Genomic DNA, 20,893 nt, shown 5'->3' on the forward strand with positions numbered 1-20,893 from the left:
CCACGTGCCATGGCATCTAATCAACATAACGTCATTATTTTCTATCTTTAACCTTACTGATAAACAAATCAGTTTGGCACAAAAAGGAGCAGACTGTTCGATTCTGAGCACTGAAAAACTTGAGAGATTACCATTGACAATGTCAGAGAGACCTGTCATTGAATGGATTATACACGGAACAATTACAATTCCGATAACAACTTTCCAGTTTAAATATTGCCAAGAATATATACCAGCAGGCCAGTATAAAAGGTTGGATAAAGGATACATCAAATCAACCTGGGATTTACCTTACACACACAAATGTTATAGTGAAGGGAAAAAGGAGGTATTCTTTAGTGGTAATAATTGTAAAAAATAACTAAGCGGTACACTTCTGTGTCAAGGTATTAACTTGCATGAGCCTGCGAAGGGTCTTAAAATAACCTTTCATGTCACCTACAAGGCACTCCTGCAACATAGATAGAGCCATTTTTCAGACAGCTATCCAAAGGCAGCTACATTCTAATAAATGACCACAGCTGTTGTGGAATGGTTCAAGGAGAATCCTATCTCGTAACTGTTACTTCCAGGGTCATTTGCTGTATGCAAGTATTGTATCCAAACAGCAATCCAGACATGGAGGCGGCAATATGGCCTTATGTGAATATCTCTTCTATTCGAATTGATACTTTAAGCAGAATGAAGTCTATTCTTTTACAGACTACTGTGCCTTTGACCTCGTCCAAAGAAACATATGATCTGCAAGTTGCAATGACATCGGCAGAGATACATACCCTTTTATCGACAAATTGCCCCGTGCATTTCGTAGAAATGTTAAGTCAAATTTTAAACATGTCTGATACCAGTGGCATCGCACATGTAGCAACAGACCGCCTTCCTCCACAGACCCCATGCGGCTTCCTGGCCCAGATACAAGGTAGATCCAGATAACGGCCACTAACTCGTACCGCCACCTACAATTACACACAAAAGGGACCGCGTGCTTCTAAAGCTCAAGGCTCATTAATCCTGGGCACAACGCATGTAAGAACCAGTATTATGAGTGATTCCGTACCCCGCACTACAGACCTGCAGGAGTCACCCAAGCAGTTCCCTCGAGTCCTTACTGTGCACTGTGCCTTATAGATACAAACGGTGATGTATCCTTCCTAGACTTTACTCAATGTGAGGTTTTGTAATCGGGTTCACTACGCTGTATTGATGCACATAAGGGTGACAACAAGGGGAGGACATTACATTCTCCAAATCTCTACAAAGTGAATCCACTTGCAACATAACTGGCAAGGGAAAGCGCCCCTCACTCTGACTAGTATTGTGGTTGCTGCTTGAACAGGGCTCACACCCCAGTCAACCAAAACCTCAAATTCTAATTATTTCTCATTCGGATTATGTAGCGAATGAGAAGCAACATAACAAAATGTTGAAAGGTCAGGTTAAAAAGACCATTAACCATTGGCTGGATACAAGGTTGAGTTTACGAGAAAAAACATGGAGGGGGGAGGTTACAGAAGCAGCGGGTGATTTTACTTTGATTACTGATGACTTAGACAAAAGGAAAATAAATGCTGATAAGAAATGTACAACAACAAGGATGACAAAAAAAAGAGATGGGAGAGAAGGAGCGGGGTTAGGAAGAAGAAGACCTTCTAAATGATTTGTTGGTTGAGAGAGACCGCCACTACATAATGAGGCTCGTATGGAAATGCAAACGGTGGAGAAAGGTGCAGGAGAGAGAAATGTAAGGATAGTTGAAGCAGGACTTAGCTCAGTTACCCCAGTTCAGCAAACTAAAGAGATTGATATTTTAAGATTAAAAATTTAATTAGAAGATATTATAAATGTTACGATTGTCTCAGAGATGACAATGTGGTATGATAAGAATTGAAATATTTGAATTTGGAAACATCAAAATGTGCATGTGACGCTTATGAGAAACTTGAGGATTTATAAAAAGAGCATAATGTGAATTCAGCAATATGAAGTGTGACAATCATACCATTGAGAACACATCTGAGAGAACTAATAAATACAATAAGAGATTGGGATGATGTGAAGAAATAAAAAAGAAATGGACAACGAAGGGGAGAAAATCACAAAGGAAAAATATAGAAATAGGGGTTGCTGACGAATGTGGTTCAGAGATGGAAACAGTTGTTTGAAAAACAATTTCCTTTTAGAAGTGCGTGGAGGAGCGTATGTGTATGTGCCGTGGTCGAGGGCTGATCTTTTTACATTCACAACAAATTTCCACAAGCTTAGAATGAACCAGAAGAGTGGTGCTCGGAGGTGAAGAAGATTGTAACTGGTTTGAAGGTGCTGTGGATGGGTTTGAATCTGGTCTTTAAAACTATTGTCCGAAGAGATTTCTGTAATGAGTTAAATTTGGTTGTAAACTGGCCAGTTGAAGAGCCACAGAGTGAAGCGCCCCAAAATAAACCAAGATTCTTTGCAAAAGTATAAAGAGTTAATCATTTAATTTAAAGACAAAGGTTTAAGCAAGTCTATTGATCAAAAATAATGAGAGCGGCACAAGTTAGTGCAGATTTACACAATATAGCAAAGTCGAAGACCGGACGAAAGTGGTTTAGTGTCTGCCTTCCTTTTAGCGTTGTATCCAGAAATGTTTTTTCTCAAGTTATTGGTATTACTAACCATGACAATAGAAATACCTAAAATAGTAATAATGTGCAGAATAAGACACGCCCCTTGCCATGCTTGCAGCAAACTGGGAAACAGGAATATGATTCAGATGGCACAGAATGGGATGTCCCAGCCAATGGTCCCAGCCCAACTGGTCTCTGTGCCGAGCATGCAGAATCAAAGGCAGATATATTGGAGCATGCCTTCAGTCCCGATAGTCCCACAGCCCAGATCAGAATAGAATGTCAAATTCTTACCAAATTTAGGATTTTAACAAAATCCTTTAGTGATTAATAAGGATTTTCCACAACTTACATCTACACTTGGAGTTTCTACTGGACTGAATCAGACACAATGACGGTGCTTGAGACGGGAGAAGGATTGCATGCTTGGTGCAGTCCTAGAGGTCACCCAGAACGGCCCTTTTGTAGAAGAAGTAAATGGGAATCCAGCATCTCTTTTAATCAATAAATGTGCTACCCGTTCCACAGTCAGACTGACGGGAGCTCCCAACCCACCCCTCTTATGAAAGGAGTCCAAGTTGTAGGCATTTCTAATGAACAACTAATAAGCTGCCAGCAAATGTTCCCGTACAAATTGGGTCAATGATGAATGGCCACAAACTTAAACTGTGATTAAGAGCCAGTTATTATGCTAGGGAATTACCTTGTAAAATGACTTGTGTAATTTACTAATCACCGGATGGTGTTGGTATTCAAACACAATGAGTAGACTCTATATTACATTCGGCGGCTCGAGAGTTAATTTGTTTCCAGGCTTTACATAAGAGTATTTAACTCCAGATTTAAATTGCACGAAAAATAAAGAGGCTTGGGATTTTGCAGGAAAGAATCTGGATTGATTGGAAGTGCAGTTAACAGCCGCAAGCAGCACCACAGTGGTTAATTGTTGAACATTCACAACAATAGCTGTGAAAGGAGGCTGAAGTCGGCTGCTGGTTCTCCCTGGGCTCGGCTAAACTGCTTTTCATCATTCAGGTGAGTCAAGAGATGCAGGAGATGAGCAGAACCCTCCCTCTTCCCTCTGAGACGCCAGTGACACTGCGAGCTTCGGGAGGAGGGAGGGTGGAGGCTCCTGTGTGCCCTGCTGCAGGCTCTATCTTCTGCCTTCTCCTGCCCAATCCATATATTTAGGAGAGGCAGAGGAATAGCAAGGAAGAGGAAGTGTATAAGGACATTGTAATGTTGAGAGTAGCGGGCCTATATCAGGTTTTAGAGGCTGCTGCTGCTCCGTTGTCTTCAATGGATCTCAACATTCCGATGTTCTAAGCTTTGCCTCGGAAAGGATTTATTCCAACTCCTAGTACTTGGGTCACCATCCTATATGGCTCATAAGACACTGACCCTCCACATCATCCCTTTAGATTATTTATTGATAAAAAGCGGCAACACATTGATGCCTTGCTGCTTCCATTGATCAGCATTCAAACTCTGCATCAGCTTGAACTTGAATTGCAGTTTCTCCGAGAGCATTTTTTCAATGAATCTAAGAGTGTGGTTGACTGATTTATGAAGTGTGGGCAGAATTATGTACAAGGACTTTAACATACCTTTGCAAATAAGATTGTTGTGATTTGCAAGTTTCATGGTCTGTAAATGTTAAGATGGGGGTTATGAAGACATGGACTGTGTTGTTAGGGTCTGTTCTCTGAGACTGTGGGTGCACTCCATATTCACAGAGACCTTTTCCAGCAAGTGATCATGGTTCTTGGTGAACCAAAACATTTTTTTATTCATTAACCATAGTTGCTTCACAATGGCCTCCAGAGAACAAGAGATTCTTTTGTTTTGGAAGTTCTGGACGGTTATTTTTAAAATGTGATGAAGTGTGATTGTCGTCTGATGCAAAATGATTTCTTTACTTCCTTTCAAGGTTTTCTGGGATGACCAGGCAGTGCAGCGTGTCTGCTAACCTTGGGGGAACAAAAAATAAAAGAATTGTCAGGTAGGGATTCCTATAACTCTATGTTTCTTTTTCCCCTGTTTCTTCTTTCTCTATTCCCTTTCTTGATCTCTGTTTTTTTGTCTCTTCACTTCAACATTTGGCTCCCTCTGTGCACTATTCTTGTTGTTTTCAAACTTCTAATAATCACCTGATGGAGCCACATTCTTCCTGGTACATGTTGGGGGGTGTAGTGCAGGTCTGGTTCCTTTGTAGGTCAGTTTAGCCCAGCAGTCCCTTAACTATTATCACATTTGTCTCCTCTTCTACACCATGTGATAATGGTTCACCCTGATTAGAGGTGCCACGCTGTTGCGCTGCTACTGAGTTTAGAAAGTGACTGTGATTTGAAAAAAAATTGAATCATTGTGTGCGTTCTAATGGGGGAATATCTTTGAAAACTATTTTAATTGCTTACTTTTGTGGGATTACTGCATTCTGTCCAGGCACTCTTCCGCTTTTTTCTTCATTTGGGGGGGGGGGGGGGGGAGGAGGTCTTGTGGTGCTCCTTTTCCGGTCCACCACGTCTCGCCAATTGTGCGTAGGGAAATGAGTGTTTCACTCTTGCTGCTCTACTCCACTTCCTGTCCCAGATCGATGTGCAGCGCTCTAGTTGTTCCTGACCTTTCCAGCTATTTAATCTGCATGCCGGGCAGGACATGCAGCGGATAGTGGTTCACCCTGATTAGAGGTGCCATGCTGTTGCGCTGCTACTGCGTTTAGAAAGTGACTGAACGCCAGATCTAAGATTACATTTACCGCAAAATGTAATGATTTTGTCTCCTTCTGTAGGCCTGATTGGGTATTTATCACTGAAACCTGTGCCAGAGAGTGTTCAGGTCCTGACCTGGCGGAGCCCATCTGTGGTATCTTCCTTCCTGGGGGGGGGAAGTCTTGCTACACCATTGCACCTTCGCCCCTGCAATCACCTTGGAACGCACCGCTAGTGACGTCATTTAGAATGTCACAGCTGTGAAGGTTCCAGGGTGAGCGCTGAGGCGAGGAGATGAGTTTGAAGAGCGTGCAGTCAGCTGTGGCTGGGGTCGTTGTCTTTTCTACACTGCTTGTGACAATAAACGCCTATTTTATTTCAACTGTGACCGGTGTTCTTCAGGTTATTCAGCCCATTACACCATCCCTTCAGGGTATGCTCTGTCCAGACTTGATAGGGAAGGAAGCATGGGGGGGGGGGGGGAGGGGGGTTGGGACTACTTTATAAAGACACCTTCTCGTGCTTCACTGAGGTCCTCACCTCTTCCTCAGATCCCTAGCAGGCCCTATTCTTCTCCTTGAAGATCCTACCCATTGGTAGTTTTGTTCCCCTACCCAGAGGAATGTTTAATCAGAACTTCAGCAATTGAATTGAGCCTTATTTGGCTAGATCCAATGTCACTCTTTTGGGTGATTTTAACTTCCATTTGGATAAAACACTGAGCTCTGGAAACTATGGACTCCTGCGGCCTTACTCAACTGGTGAGGATCCCCTCTCATACGGCAGGACACATTCTGGACTGGATCTTTTCGAATGATCCTAGGATAGAGGTGAATAATCCCATTCCATTTTTTCTGGGAATTGCAGAATCCCACCCAGATCCTAATTTTAAGAACAGGGTGGAGATGAAGAGAAACCTTAGCCACATAAATAAGGAGGGTCTTCTAATTAAGCTTAGCAATTATTTCTGTCTCCCCCACCTGGATGTTAACTCAATTTATGATGATTTTTCTAACCGGATCTTCGCGGCTATGGACTCTCTTGCCCCTCTTAAGGAGCATTATGTGGCCAGAAAACGCCCTTCGGCGCCCTGGTTCACCGAAAGGTTGAGAAACCTTAGGCAGGTATGCCGACAGCAGGAAAGAATATGGCGCAGTAAGCGTATCCCAGCCGAAAGGGACCTGCATAAACTCAGATTGAAGAAATATAGGCTAGCTATTAATGAGGAAAAGGTTATCTATTGCTCCAAGATGACAGAATCCATAAAATCCCAGAGGGAACTCTTCACTGTGATTAATTCCCTCCTAGCCCCCTCGGCCTCTGCCAACACCGAGGTCTCCCAGGAGCTACGTGATAAAAAGGCATGCTTTTTTATGACAAAATCAAGGACATATATTCCTCCCTGGAGATATCCAATGTCGGAGGGTCAAAGGCCGATTGTCCTTCGGATTCTCTGGTAGCTCCTCCAAAGGATTGCCGTTAGAGCACCTTTCCCTCTATACTTCAAGAAGACAAGGAGCGGATGATAAGTGGAGTTAGACTGGCTCCCCTATGGAGCCCTGTCCCCTGAAGATCCTGAAAATAAGAATGGAGGCTATTGTTCCATCTTTGACCATAGTTCTTAATGTCGTTATTACTTCTGGCCAGTATCCCACTGCCTGCTAAAGAATCCCTCTCTGGATCTGGCAGAGCTAAAGAACTACAGTTTCATTTCCTGTTGCTCTTCCCAGCTAAAATCTTTGAGAAACACCTGATCCTCCATCCTATCACCTATCTGGAGGACCATCAGTTGCTCGATGGCTCGCAACATGGGTTCAGAAGTGAGCACAGTACAGAGACGGCATTAACCGTTGTTTTTAACAACATTCGACAACAGGTCGACCAGGACACACCACCTTACTGACCCTTCTGGACCTAACGGCAGCCTTCGATACAATCTCTCCCCTTAGATTGGCTGGGAGGCTCCGGGAAATAGGGATTGAGTGCTCTGCCCTTAATTTGCTTACATCTTTCCTTACGGAACAGGCTCAAAGAGTTTGATGGGTCAATTCCTTTCTGCTCCTAAATGGCTGTTCTGTGGAGTTCCCCAGGGATCCTCTTTGAGCCCCACCCTTTTAACCATTATGTAGCCCCGCTTGCCAGGGTTGTAAGATCTTTTGGCCTAGAAGTGTTATCCTATGCTGATGACACTCAGATCATGATTACCATCACTGAGAGTGTTGAATCTTCAGCAGCAAATTTTAAAAGCTGCATGCGGGACGTATCTGCATGGATGGTAGAGAACTATCGAAGACTCAATGATTAAACCCAGAAAGCCGGTTGGGGCTGCCTAGTAGATTGCAATTTAACTAGTTCAAACAGTTTTTAGGTCTAATCCTGGCATTGTTTAGCTATTTCCTAAAGTCGTTTGCTTTTGAGCTATGTATGTGTTTGTTGTAAATGATTCTTAGAGATCTCACTTGCTGGAGGTGTTCAAGCGAGGAGAAGAATCTCCATGACCCTTCACTCAATCTTAGATTGCATCTTTCAGCGTTTACACTACCATTGTACCAAGGTTTTGAGTCTTTGGTGGGTACTCTTTTTAGCTGGAGGGGTGCCATCGAGTCTAGAATGTTTGTCATTGAATTAGTGTAATGATCAGTAAGGTTCTGGACATCTGGCATGTCTTCGGGAGGGGGAAGGATATAATTGCTGATTGATGTAAGTTCATTCAGGTTTATGTTTCAAAGGTTCTTTTTCCAGTGTCTGTTTTCTTTTATTTGAACCTTTTATTAGGATAGCGATTCAGCCATGAGCAAAGTGATGAAGTGATGGTCTGTCCAATCACATGGAATGATAGATTCAAGTTGAATTGAATTAGCTTTAGAGATAATTAGATCCAATGTCGCTTCCAGGTTCTGGGTAGGACTTTCGCATATTTGGATCAAGTTTAGGTCAGCTATGAAGGTTTTTAGGCTAATCACTGATTGGTCATAGGGTCATTCCAGTAGAGGTTAAAGTCACCAAGGAAGATTTGGGTGCAGTATACACCAGAGTTGTGTCTGATGATTTCCTTAATTTGTTCAATGGATGGGAGGTTATCTCTTGGAGGGTGGTAAAACGCATATAGTTTGTATCGAGGCCTATCTGTACTCAGGATATTGATGCATAGATATTCACACGAGATGAGAGTAACATTTTGTGCTTGCTTCATAGAGAGATTATTGCAGAGAGTACAGGGGTTACCTCCACCAGGTCTGTTTCGTCTATCTAATCTGATGATGTCGTATCTGGGCGGTGCTAGAAAGTCGAACGATGGTGTGAAGGAGTAATTTAGCCAATTTTCAGTCAGGACTATAAGGTCAAGCTCATAAGTACATTTCAGGTGGGGTATGGCGACAGCGGAGGCAATCTGAGTGATGGGAATTTGCTTGAAGTAGGAATTGGTACCTGCTCTGAGATTGAGCCTAGCATCTCTATGTGGATTTGACTGAAGGAGGAGGGAGTAAATATTGTTGTCCGATTGAGTATCTTTCATCCTGATGTGATGAGTGATTCTTTTTAATCTTCTCATGGAGCCCCTGGCAAACGCATTGACCTCGGCGAACATTCTATATCACCTATATGCGGACGATGCCCAACTGTATATTAAAATCTCCTCACCAGAAGACTTCCTCGCCCTCAACACTATTCCACAGAATACTCAATGTTGGCTCACTGGCAACCACCTCTTGCTTAACACCAAAATAACGGAATTCCTCCTCATCTCCCCACCCAATCACACACCCAAGATAGACTTAGAAGGACATTCCTTTGATTGCGCTCCGCACATCATTGACTCCGCAAAGTCCCTGGGAGTCACCATGGACAAACACCTGAACATGCAGGCACAAATCACTAATGCCACCAAGGGAGCTAATCACCAGATGAGTATACTAAGGAAACTTAAACCCTTCCTCCCACAGACCGACTTAAAAAGGGCTATACAAGCCCAAGTGCTACCAAGATTAGACTATGGAAGCACCACTCTATGCGTTATCCCCAAATACTGGCCGACCCGCTGAGGGCATCGCTTAACGCTGCGGACAAACTGGTATCAGGAACTAAAAGAAATAACTACATCTCTCTGACCTTGAAAGTTCTGAACTGGCTGCCCTACGAGGCAAGAATACACCTAAATATAGCTTGCATGACCCATAAAGCCCTGCACAGCAATACCCCCAGTTACTTAGCTCTAAAGCTAGTGCGATCGGGAGGATGCAGACAACTGCGTAGTGTGCGCTCACTACTACTGAAACCACAATTCTACCATAAAAAGAGAACAGGCTGCAGAGCATTCCCAGGGATTGCACCAAAGATTTGGAACTCCCTACCTCCAGTGGTACGTGGAATCTCTTCCTTTACCTCCTTCAAAAAAGAAGTAAAAATGCTTCTAATAAACAATTTCACATCCTAAGACTTTAATTCTATCTTGACCTCTAGTCACCTGTGCGATCCATATATTATTGCCTACATCTTTTGAATTGAAGGCGAATACCGATTGTATGTTTACTACTTCAACCACCTAATGGTAAATAACTGTGTATTGTGAAGCGTTCTGATTAAGCATGGGCTGAAAATTCGTTCCGCTCGCAATATTTGCGGATTTTCCGCAATTTCGCAATCTGCAAATCTCGCGAAATCGCTGTAAAATCCGCAAATCCACGAGTGGGACGAATTTTCAGCCAAGCACTTACAGGGTTACAGCAGCAGGTGTAAAAGTTGAAGCTAATTTTTTGTAACCTTTTACAAAAGGGTTACAAAGAAATTAACTTCAACTTGGGCACCTGTTGCTGTAAGCCTGTAAGTGCTTCCTGGCGCCTCGTTGCCTACTTGCAACTATTCTCTGACCCTGCTCTTACCCTTGAAGAAGGGTCAGAGAATAGTTACAAGTAGGCAATGAGGCGCCTGTCATGAAAATTAAACCTCAACAGGAAGCACTGACAGATATAAAAACAAGCATTTGCAATGCAATAGGTCTCGCATTAGGAAAGTTTGAGCTATTGGTCTTGTAAATGACAATTTTTTTTATTTATGTGTTGGTTTTGAAAATTGCTAAATTAATAGCTTTGTCATTTACAATGCCAATAGTTATAACTTTTGCAAATGTGACACCTATAGCATTTGTAATGCAACATGTTTTGTATTTACGTGACTTAGATGTATTGATATTACAAATTACAATGGCTTTTAATTTTTTTAAATAATTAATACTTAAATAAAAGTGATTTTAATTTATAATGGCAATAGCTTAAACTTTTGTAAATAACTTTTGTGAAGATTATGTTCAGTGTATTTTATTGTGACGAAAATCCAAGAACAGAAGTGAAATATTAACATCTTTTGTGACATTTGTAATAAAGCTTGAAACATTGAGAGAACATATTTGAACCAGTTGTTATTGAATGGTTGCGCTGATTGATGCTAGGGTGGCGCTGAGTGGCGCTGTGGTGGTGCTGTGCTGATGCTGAGTGGTGGTGTGGTGGTGCTGAGTAATACTGGGATGGTGCTGAGTGATGCTGGGGTGGTGCTGAGTGGTGCTGTGGTGTTGCTGAGTGATACTGTAGTTGTGCTGAGTGATGCTGTGGTGGTGCTGAGTGATAATGTGGTGGTGCAGAGTGATGCTGTGGTGATGCTGAGTGATGCTGTGGTGGCGCTGAGTGGTGCTGTGGTGGTGCTGATTGGTGCTGTGGTGGTGCTGAGTGATGCTGTGGTGGTGGTGAGTGATGCTGTCGTAGTGCTGAGTGGTGCTGTGGTGGTGCTGAGTGATAATGTGGTGTCGCTGAGTGATGCTGTGGTGACACTGAGTGATGCTGTGGTGGCGCTGAGTGGTGCTGTGGTGGTGCTGAGTGGTGCTGTGGTGATGCTGAGTGATGCTGTGGTGGTGCTGTGGTGGTGCTGAGTGATGCTATTGTGGTGCTGAGTGATGCTGTGGTGGTGCTGAGTGGTGCTGCGGTGGTGCTGAATGATAATGTGGTGGTGCTGAGTGATGCTGTGGTGGTGCTGACGGATGCTTTGGTGGCACTGAGTGGTGCTGTGGTGGTGCTGAGTGATGCTGTGGTGGTGCTGTGGTGGTGCTGAGTGATAATGTGGTGGTGCTGAGTGATGCTGGGGTAGCGCTGAGTGATGATGTGGTGATGCAGAGGGCAGAAAGGCACAAAAAGCAGTCTAACAAAGGGCAGAAGGGCAGAAAAACAAGGGAAAAACGAGTCTAACAGAGGGCAGAAGGGCACAAAAAACCAGTCTAACAGAGGACAGAAGGGCAGAAAAACATCGGAAAAAGGGAAAAACCAGTCTAACAGAGGGCAGAAGGGCACAATAAATGAGTCTAACAGGGGGCAGAAAGGCACAAAAACAAGTGTAACAGAGGGCAGGTGGTGCTGAATGATAATGTGGTGGTGCTGAGTGATGCTTTGGTGGCACTGAGTGGTGCTGTGGTGGTGCTGAGTGATGCTGTGGTGGTGCTGTGGTGGTGCTGAGTGATAATGTGGTGGTGCTGAGTGATAAAGTGGTGGTGCTGAGTGATGCTGGGGTAGCGCTGAGTGATGATGTGGTGATGCAGAGGGCAGAAAGGCACCAAAAGCAGTCTAACAAAGGGCAGAAGGGCAGAAAAACAAGGGAAAAACGAGTCTAACAGAGGGCAGAAGGGCACAAAAAACCAGTCTAACAGAGGACAGAAGAGCAGAAAAAAAAGGGAAAAACGAGTCTAACAGAGGGCAGAAGGGCACAAAAAACCAGTCTAACAGAGGACAGAAGGGCAGAAAAACAAGGGAAAAAGGGAAAAACGAGTCTAACAGAGGGCAGAAGGGCACAAAAAACGAGTCTAACAGGGGGCAGAAAGGCACAAAAATGAGTCTAACAGAGGGCAGGTGGTGCTGAATGATAATGTGGTGGTGCTGAGTGATGCTGTGGTGGTGCTGAGTGATGCTTTGGTGGCACTGAGTGGTGCTGTGGTGGTGCTGAGTGATGCTGTGGTGGTGCTGTGGTGGTGCTGAGTGATAATGTGGTGGTGCTGAGTGATAATGTGGTGGTGCTGAGTGATGCTTGGGTAGCGCTGAGTGATGATGTGGTGATGCAGAGGGCAGAAAGGCACAAAAAGCAGTCTAACAAAGGGCAGAAGGGCAGAAAAACAAGGGAAAATGAGTCTAACAGAGGGCAGAAGGGCACAAAAAAAACAGTCTAACAGAGGACAGAAGGGCAGAAAAACAAGGGAAAAAGGGAAAAACGAGTGTAACAGAGGGCAGAAGGGCACAAAAAACGAGTCTAACAGGGGGCAGAAAGGCACAAAAACGAGTCTAACAGAGGGCAGAATGGCACAAAAAACGAGTCTAACAGAGGGCAGAAGGGCACAAAAACAAGGGAATAACAGAGGGCAGAAAGGCACAAAAAAACGAGTCTAACAGAGGGCAGAAGGGCAGAAAAATAAGGGAAAAAAGAGTCTAATAGAGGGCAGAAGGGCACAAAAAACGAGTCTAACAGGGGGCAGAAGGGCAGAAAAAAAAGGGAAAAACGAGTCTAACGGAGGGCAGAAGGGCAAAAAAACAATGGAAAAACGAGTCTAACAGAGGGCAGAAGGGCACAAAAAACGAGTCTAACAGGGGGCAGAAGGGCAGAAAAACAAGGGAAAAACGAGTCTAACAGAGGGCAGAAGGGCACAAAAAACAAGTCTAACAGGGTGAAGAAGGGCAGAAAAACAAGGGAAAACGAGTCTAACAGAGGGCAGAAGGGCAGAAAAACAAGGGAAAAATGAGTCTAACAGAGGGCAGAAGGGCACAAAAAACGAGTCTAACAGGGGGCAGAATGAATCCCGCCCTGGGTGTTAGTCCACGAAGAAGCCACCTTTTTGTGCAATACCTTTACTCAACTGGAGTACTTTCTACTGTCTAATCAGTAAGTGCTCCCTCGTTGACTAAATGTATATGGGCAGATTTACAATAACTGGTGCATCCCCAGGGATGCGCCAGTTATTGTGCGCCGCAGCTCCGCCACCCATGGTGCGCGGCATTTACAATGTGGCGCACCATGTGGCAAAAACGGCACAGATGAGTCACGCATCTGTGCCGTAAAAGCAGCACATTGCTGGAGCTGCGTTGCAAGGGCGACGCAGCTCCAGCAATACTCTGAGGGTCCCTATTTTCTCAATGCTGCGTCAAGACTTGTGCCTGCTTCAAGCAGGCGCAAGGTTTTGACGCAGCATTGGCCTAAAAGTGACTGAGTGAAATCTTGTAGATTTCACTCAGCCACTTTTAGGAGGCGTTCCTGCGCAGAAACGCCCTCCCCTGCGCCGGAACGCCTCCTGATGGCGCAGGGCTTTACAACGTGACGCATCTCTCAGAGGCGTCACGTTGTTAATACCCAGCACCATGGCGCATCTTTTGTGCTGCCGCTGCATCACAAAAGTGACGCAACTGCGGCGCAAAAGAGGCGCAAGCGGCTTGTACATCTGCCCGATAGTGCTTTTACTACACTGTAGCTATGTAAAGGGCCAGAAGATGTGTCTCCAGTGACCATGTGTGCCTGTGCCTGTGTTACAGGCACACATGGTCACTGGAGACACATCTTCTGGCCCTTTACGCAGCTGCAATGTAGTAAAAGCACTATACATTTACCCAATGAGGGAGCACTTACTGGATTAGCCAGTAGAAAGTACTCCAGGGCAAATCACTAAAAAATCAGTTATTTCGCGGGAAAATTCACGAATTTGCAGATTTTTTGTGCGATTTCGCAGGGAAATCCGCGAATTCGCAAATTTCGTCCATGCTTAGTTCTGATTCCCTCGCGGATCATTATTTGTTGACTACTAGTCACCTATGCTATCCATACACTACTATCTACTATTGTAAAGCGCTCTGATACCCTCGTGGGTCTTATTGTAATTGTAATTGTAATTGTAACAGTATTTGTAAAGCGCGATTGCTGCCCGTGGGCGTCCAAGCGCTGAGCTGACCAGAAGTGGCGGAGGGGGTGCTAGGGTACAGGGAGTTTGTCAAACAGCCATGTTTTTAGGTGTTTGCGGAATGAAAGAAGATCTGAGTTGGACCGGAGTGAAAGGGGAAGGTCATTCCAGAGCCTGGCGGTATTCAGAGAGAACAGTCTTCCCCCGGCTCTGGCTCGCTTTACTCTGGGGATGACAGCAAGGAAGGCCTCCCTTGATCGCAGGTTCCTGTTGGGATGATAGGGGGTGACAAGATTTCTGTTGATTGGCGGGCTTGTGTTCCAGAAGGTGCGATGCGCCAAGCATAGTGCTTTGAAGGCTACTCTCTGCCTCACTGGCAGCCAGTGGAGACTTTTTAAGGCAGGTTTGGCAGACTGAGTGCGCGGGATTTCCAGCAGAGAACGTGCTGCACAGTTTTGCACCACCTGTAATTTCCGGAGTGTAAACTCAGGTGCCCCCATGTATAGGGCATTGTTCGAGTCCAGGTGGGACTGGATTAACCCTTGGACCGCAACCTTTTTAGCTTCTAGCGGCAGCAGCGGAAGAACCTTCCTCAGGGTTCTCAGTAGGCCAAAACATGTGGCAGATAGTTTTGTGGCCTGGGTGGAGAAGGAGAGTTTGTTATCCAACCACACTCCCAGGCTCTTCACGCTTTCCTTTGGGGTGGGGGGGGGGACCCAATGCATTGGGCCACAGGGAGGTGAATGGGACTGGGGAGGGTGGGCCTAGGAGCATGAGCTCCGTCTTGTCTCCATTTAATTTGAGGAAGGAGCTGGTCATCCAACTCTTTCTATCCTCTAGGCAGTGTAGCAAATCAACTGAGGAGTGCTTGCTGTTCTCGGTGGCAAGTGAGACCACCAACTGGGTGTCGTCGGCGTATGACACGATTTTAATGCCATGCGGTTCGACGACACCTGCCAGCGGCCTCATGTAGACGTTAAACAGCGCAGGGCTCAGGGAGGAGCCCTGTGGCACTCCACAACTCAGAGGTTTGCTGGTGGATACTGTTACACCGTCGAAGATCTGAAACGACCTCCCAGACAGAAAGGATTCAAACCACCTTAATGCGTCACCTGAGACTCCGATGTTGTGGAGACGGTCCAGCAAGGTGGAATAGCTGACCGTATCGAAGGCGGCGCTTAGATCAAGGAGGATCACTGCCACTGATCCTCCCTGGTCCAGGATCCTTCTAGTATCCTCGGTGACTGCTAACAAGGCGGTTTCTGTCCCGTGCTGTGGCCTGAAGCCTGTCTGGGATGTGTGTAACAGCGCTTTATAAAACTAAGTAAAATAAATGTTCAGAGGTAAGGGCCAGAGATGAGGTGAAGGTGTTAGTATCGAGTCAGTGTGTTTCAGTGGTCGCTGCTCTGGGGGTGTGATGAGGGCTCAGGTTATTATGATGAAAAATGTTGGTTGAAACAAGCTGCAAGGGTAATGGTAAATGAATGCTGTTGGGTAATCTGATGAAGGTGGATAGGGAGGAGGGGAAAGGGGTAGAGCAATACAAGTAGTGGGGAGAGAGGAGGATACAGAACGAGGTACCCGTGGGATGACTAAAGGGCTAGGATGAGCTTGGGTCAGGGAGGAAACTTATTCATCACAGAGAGTTTGATGAGAGGAAAATGTAATCAAGTAATTCTAGGCTGCGTTTAGATGCTTGGATGAGGATAATCCCATTATAATAAAGGGAGATGATAGCCTCTGCTCGGCCAACAATAGAGGAAGTTGCAGAGAGTCTGAGACTGTGGGGGGCTTTAGTGGATGCAGTGATCCAGAGCAGAGAGCAAAGGGCTTTCCTTCATTGTGCTGGTCTTTTAATGCAAAAGATAAGGGGCCATATGTAGGTAATCTCTATTTACTGATTCTTAAATACCGAATTTTACCGATTCTGTATTTAAGAATCAATAAATAGTATGTAGGTAAAAATTCGGTAAATTTGACAGAATTGGTAATATTCGGTATTACCGATTTGGTATTTACAGATTCAGTAATTGCCATTCATTTCTATCGGCCTGGAGGCCCATAGGAATGAATGGGAAGCCATTCACTATTTCCGATTCGGTAAATACTGAATCGGTAATAGGCGGAGCATATTCAAGGGTGGCAGGGTGTCACATTGACACCCTGTTGCATCCCTGAATCGTGCATTTGTGCACATGTAGCGCACATACATGCCCTACGGACTTTTAAAAAGCACAAAATTGCTTTCTTAAAGGTATTCAATATTTACCACCAACTTGTAGTTGGTGGTAAATAGCGTATCCTTAAATAAAAAATGCACTCACTTGAGTGGTCCCTACATAGGAGTTAAGGATTCGGTAATTTACCGATTCTGTATTTTAAGAATTCGGTAATTTACCGGTAATTTACTGATTCCTTAAATTACCGATTCGGTAAATTACCCAATCCTTAAGCCAGCTACCTACATTAGAAAAAGCTAAATACCGGTCGGTAACAGGAAATTTACCGATTTTCGGCCGTTGCCGACCGGTATTAAGCTACCTACATACGGCCCAAGGTCACTTATGGTATCGTCTTCATTCGTGAAGACATAGGGGGTGGAAATAAGGGTTCATGAGAGAAATCTGAGAAGCCTGTGTTTGAAGTTTTTGAACACGCTATTAAGCTACCTACTTATGGCCCAAAGTCACTTAGGGTAGCGCCTTTATTCGTGAAGACATAGGGGGTGGAAATAGGAGTTCATGGGAGAAATTTGAGAAGCCTGTGTTTGAAGTTCTTGAACACGCTTTTAGTTTATGGGGTATATGATAGTGTAGGAATTTCAGCCGTCTGGAACAAATTTGGAGTCCAGTGATCTTCGAGAAAGGGAATCCATGGTTAAAGGCACCAAATTTCCATAGTGGAAAGAGGGGAGGGACCGGAGTACTACATGCGCACGTGGGGGGAAGCTTAGGGGAGTTGAGGAGAAGGGGGTATGGTCAGATGAAGGAAGGAAGGAAGGGATGGAGCAAATTATGGGGTGGCTGGAGGAAAGTTCCATGACTCCGTTCTACAAAGACAGCCCATTAAACAACAGCATAATGACAGAAGATCAAGAGAGAAGAAGGTACTCTTTCTTTTGTGGGCTTCCCAGCGTTATGTGCATGCAATTACTAGGTGGAAAACAGCAAATCCTGAACAGAGGGCCCAGCTGCAAATATAAAAAAGGGAAGTTGAAATACATTAGGTCAAACTAGATTATGCAATTAGGAAGATAGAATCCAGAAGAGAGGGATAGGGGGGATAGGATGAACAGTGGACTAAGATGCACTTGGAAATTCGACCCAGCCAGTCTGGAAATGTAAGCAGAATTAGTAAACAACAACATTCTAAGATGGCCTCCACCTTAGAAATACTTTAAAGCTACAGAACATGATGGTCCTTCTTTCATGTCCACAAGAAGGACATGCTAAGTTCTTTGTCAATATCTAGATTCCTAGAGTCTTAGAGGTGCCAACATTTTAGATTGGGCAGGGACTTTATATGGGGAGAGGGTCGATACATGATGCAGGTTCTACAAGGCTCAGATAGAGCCCCTTTACGCCACAAGGGCCCCAAACACAATCAGCTCACAAAAGGCCCCCGTAATCAAGCCTTGAGACAACAGTGAGGGGAATCCTCCTGAAAAAAGAGTTAGTAGTTAGTAGTGAATGAAACCAGGCACCTCAGTGAATAATAGGATTTTATGCATGGCACAACATTCTGATATCCACCTTGCTGTCTTGAGTCTTCCTGATCCTTCTCTTACTCTAAGAGCTGTTCTTGTTTTAACAAAACCTTGACCATATGCATCTACCTAAAGCTGTAACTAGTATATGAGTGCTATGCGAGCGCCCTTTTTTAGCTAAGTTACTCTATGACCCCTTTGCTGAAATAAATAAGATGTGGCGTATTCAAAGGAACTGTTATGCAAATATCTCTGTATGGTTAAATGTGTCTTAAATATGTCTTCATAAGTTTCAGCAATAGTAATAAATGAGATGCTTTTACAATCAATTAAAAATTGTATATGCACATTCTGGTATTTTCCATTTAAGTAATTTAAATCTTTTTACATCCGACAGAAAATAATCCTTGATTGCACAAAATGTTTAGGAATAATGAAGATAATACTGTAAATCTGCAAAAGCAAAGTCAGAAACATTGAGTTCCAGTATTCAGGAAAACATAAGTGCCGACAGAGGCAGCCGAACCTGAACATAAACTGAAAGATCTTTGAAGTACCGTCAAGGGCAATTCGGTGATTCTACGAGTCTCAGCTGTCACCTCCGTGCCTCAAGATGAAGAAATTACCCCCTAGAAAATTAAGGCAACACTGATCAACCACTTTTTGTGTAAACATTTCCAATACCAGCTCTGATCATGAGGTGGTTACAGCAGTACTTTTCTTCCTAAAGTGATATCAGGCCACCATTCAGTGCTAAAGGTGTATTGAATGGATCTTTCAGGCCATTCCACAGCAACCAGCGAAAACCACAGTTAAATGAAAGTTAAAAGAAATGGGGGATCTGCTATATAAAACACAGAGTATATTTACCAAGACTAAAACTGCATCAGAGAACACACACAGAAAAGCCATACAAATGCAATGCATGTCTGAAGTGCTTTAGTCAATTATCAGGCCTAAACAAGCATCAGCGAACACACATAGGGGAAAAACCCATATCATTGCAGTGAATGTGGAAGTAGTTTTATGGAATTATCAAAACTCATGAGTCATCAGCGAACACACACTGGGGAAAAACCATTCAAGTGCAATGAATGTGGGAAGAGCTTTATATATTTATCAGGCCTAAAACGGCATCAGAGAACACACACAGGGGAAAAAACATATCCTTGCAGTGAATGTCTGAAGAGCTTTAGTCTATTGTCAGGCCTAAAACAACATCAGAGAACACACACAGGAGAAAAACCATATAATTGCTGTGAATGTCTGAAGAGCTTTAGTCAATTAGCACACCTAAAACAGCATCAGAGAACACACTCTGGAGAAAAACCATATCCTTGCAGTGAATGTGGAAGTAGTTTTAGTTCCTCTTCAGGATTAATGTATCATCAACAAACACACACAGGGGAAAAAACATATTATTGCAGTGAATGTGGAAGTAGTTTTATAGAATTATCAAAACTCATGAGTCATCAGCGAACACACACTGGGGAAAAACCATTCAAGTGCAATGAATGTGGGAAGAGCTTTATAGATGTATCACCCCTAAAACTGCATCAGAGAACACACACAGGCGAAAAACCATATCCTTGCAGTGAATGTGGAAGTAGTTTTAGTTCCTCTTCAGGATTAATATATCATCAACAAACACACACAGGGGAAAAACCATATCATTGCAGTGAATGTCTGAAGAGCTTTTGTAGATTATGGTACCTAAAGGAGCATCAGAAAACACACACTGGGGAAAAACCATTCCAGTGCAATGAATGTGGGAAGAGATTTTGTCTCTCATCAGTCCTACATAGACATCAGCGAACACGCACGGGAGAAAAACCATACCATTGCAGTGAATGTGGAAAGAGCTTTAGTCGATTATCACACCTAAAACTCCATCAGAGAACACACACAGGGGAAAAACCATATCATTGCAGTGAATGTGGACGTAGTTTTATTACATCTTCAACATTAAGGATTCATCAGCGAACACACACTGGAGAAAAACCATACCATTGCAGTGAATGTGGGAATAGCTTTTGTCAATTAACAAACCTAAAACAGCATCAGCGAGCACACACTGGGGAAAAACTGTAGTGCGGCCCCTAGTGTCACGCTAATATTTGCTAAAGTTAGCCTGAGGTAGCAACCATTTTATCTACGTGTCTTTTTATTTTTGCGCACAACACTCTGTATCTTATTGTGCAAAATACCTTTGTGCCCACATGAGCTCATATTGTTATAGTTTGCTCATTGCGTACAAGGTCGATAAACAAGCCACTGTGCGTTCCACTTCTGGTCAATCCGCACTACCTAGACATAACATTAGGCACTTCTTTGCACGATTGAGAAATGCTTGCGTTTTACTAACACGCAGCAGCTTTCTCTAGACAGACGGAAGACTAGAGCCTTGCTGAACCTATGATGTAACCTTACTCCTACGTTCTAAGATGAGGGGTTCCCCAGAATTGGCCCAGAGAGCTTCTTTTATATAATATACATATTCCTACCAGGGGAGGGTGGTCTAGGCGCTATGGCCATAATATCCACTGGTCATTCCGAATGATCTCTCCCTTCTTATTTTATGGTATTGTAACTTTGATCATTGTTTTTATCTTATGTATTATTCTTCTGGTGCTAGCTCATTGAATGCATTATAGAACTACGCACAGAGTTTGTTAGTTGAAAAATAAACACTATAAACTTTACATAGACTCTGCATTGTTTGGTGTGGACAAGCACAGGTAAGTGAGCAAAAGGGTGTGCATTGCTACGACGACTCTGAGAGGTCGGGAGTTCCGTGTTCTGGGTTTGTCTAAGCATTAGGTATCTTCGGATGGGCTGGGGAGCTAATGAGACACTATAGCTAGTCGGTCGAGGGATTGTGGGTTCTTAGGTGTAAGTGCAGTACAACCAATCTTGCACTAACGGCCCATTTTCTTGTGCATAGTTCTATACATCA

The 20,893-nt window shown here is 44.0% G+C and overlaps 1 protein-coding gene across 1 annotated transcript in view; it reads left to right on the plus strand.

Annotated features, from left to right (window-relative positions):
* Nucleotides 1-20,639, plus strand: part of LOC147662016 (uncharacterized) — a 70,148-nt gene extending 49,509 nt beyond the window's left edge. Inside the window, exons 3-4 of the mRNA XM_086951183.1 lie at nt 4,537-4,608; nt 18,335-20,639. Of these exons, the coding sequence (XP_086807309.1) occupies nt 18,964-20,028 (1,065 nt within the window). The 5' untranslated portion in view covers nt 4,537-4,608; nt 18,335-18,963 and the 3' untranslated portion in view covers nt 20,029-20,639. The remainder of the gene's footprint in view (nt 1-4,536; nt 4,609-18,334) is intronic.
* The last annotated feature ends 254 nt before the right edge of the window (nt 20,640-20,893 follow it).

This window comes from Lissotriton vulgaris, unplaced genomic scaffold (genome assembly GCF_964263255.1).
Source record: "Lissotriton vulgaris unplaced genomic scaffold, aLisVul1.2 SCAFFOLD_2592, whole genome shotgun sequence".
Classification (NCBI taxonomy): Eukaryota; Metazoa; Chordata; class Amphibia; order Caudata; family Salamandridae; genus Lissotriton; species Lissotriton vulgaris.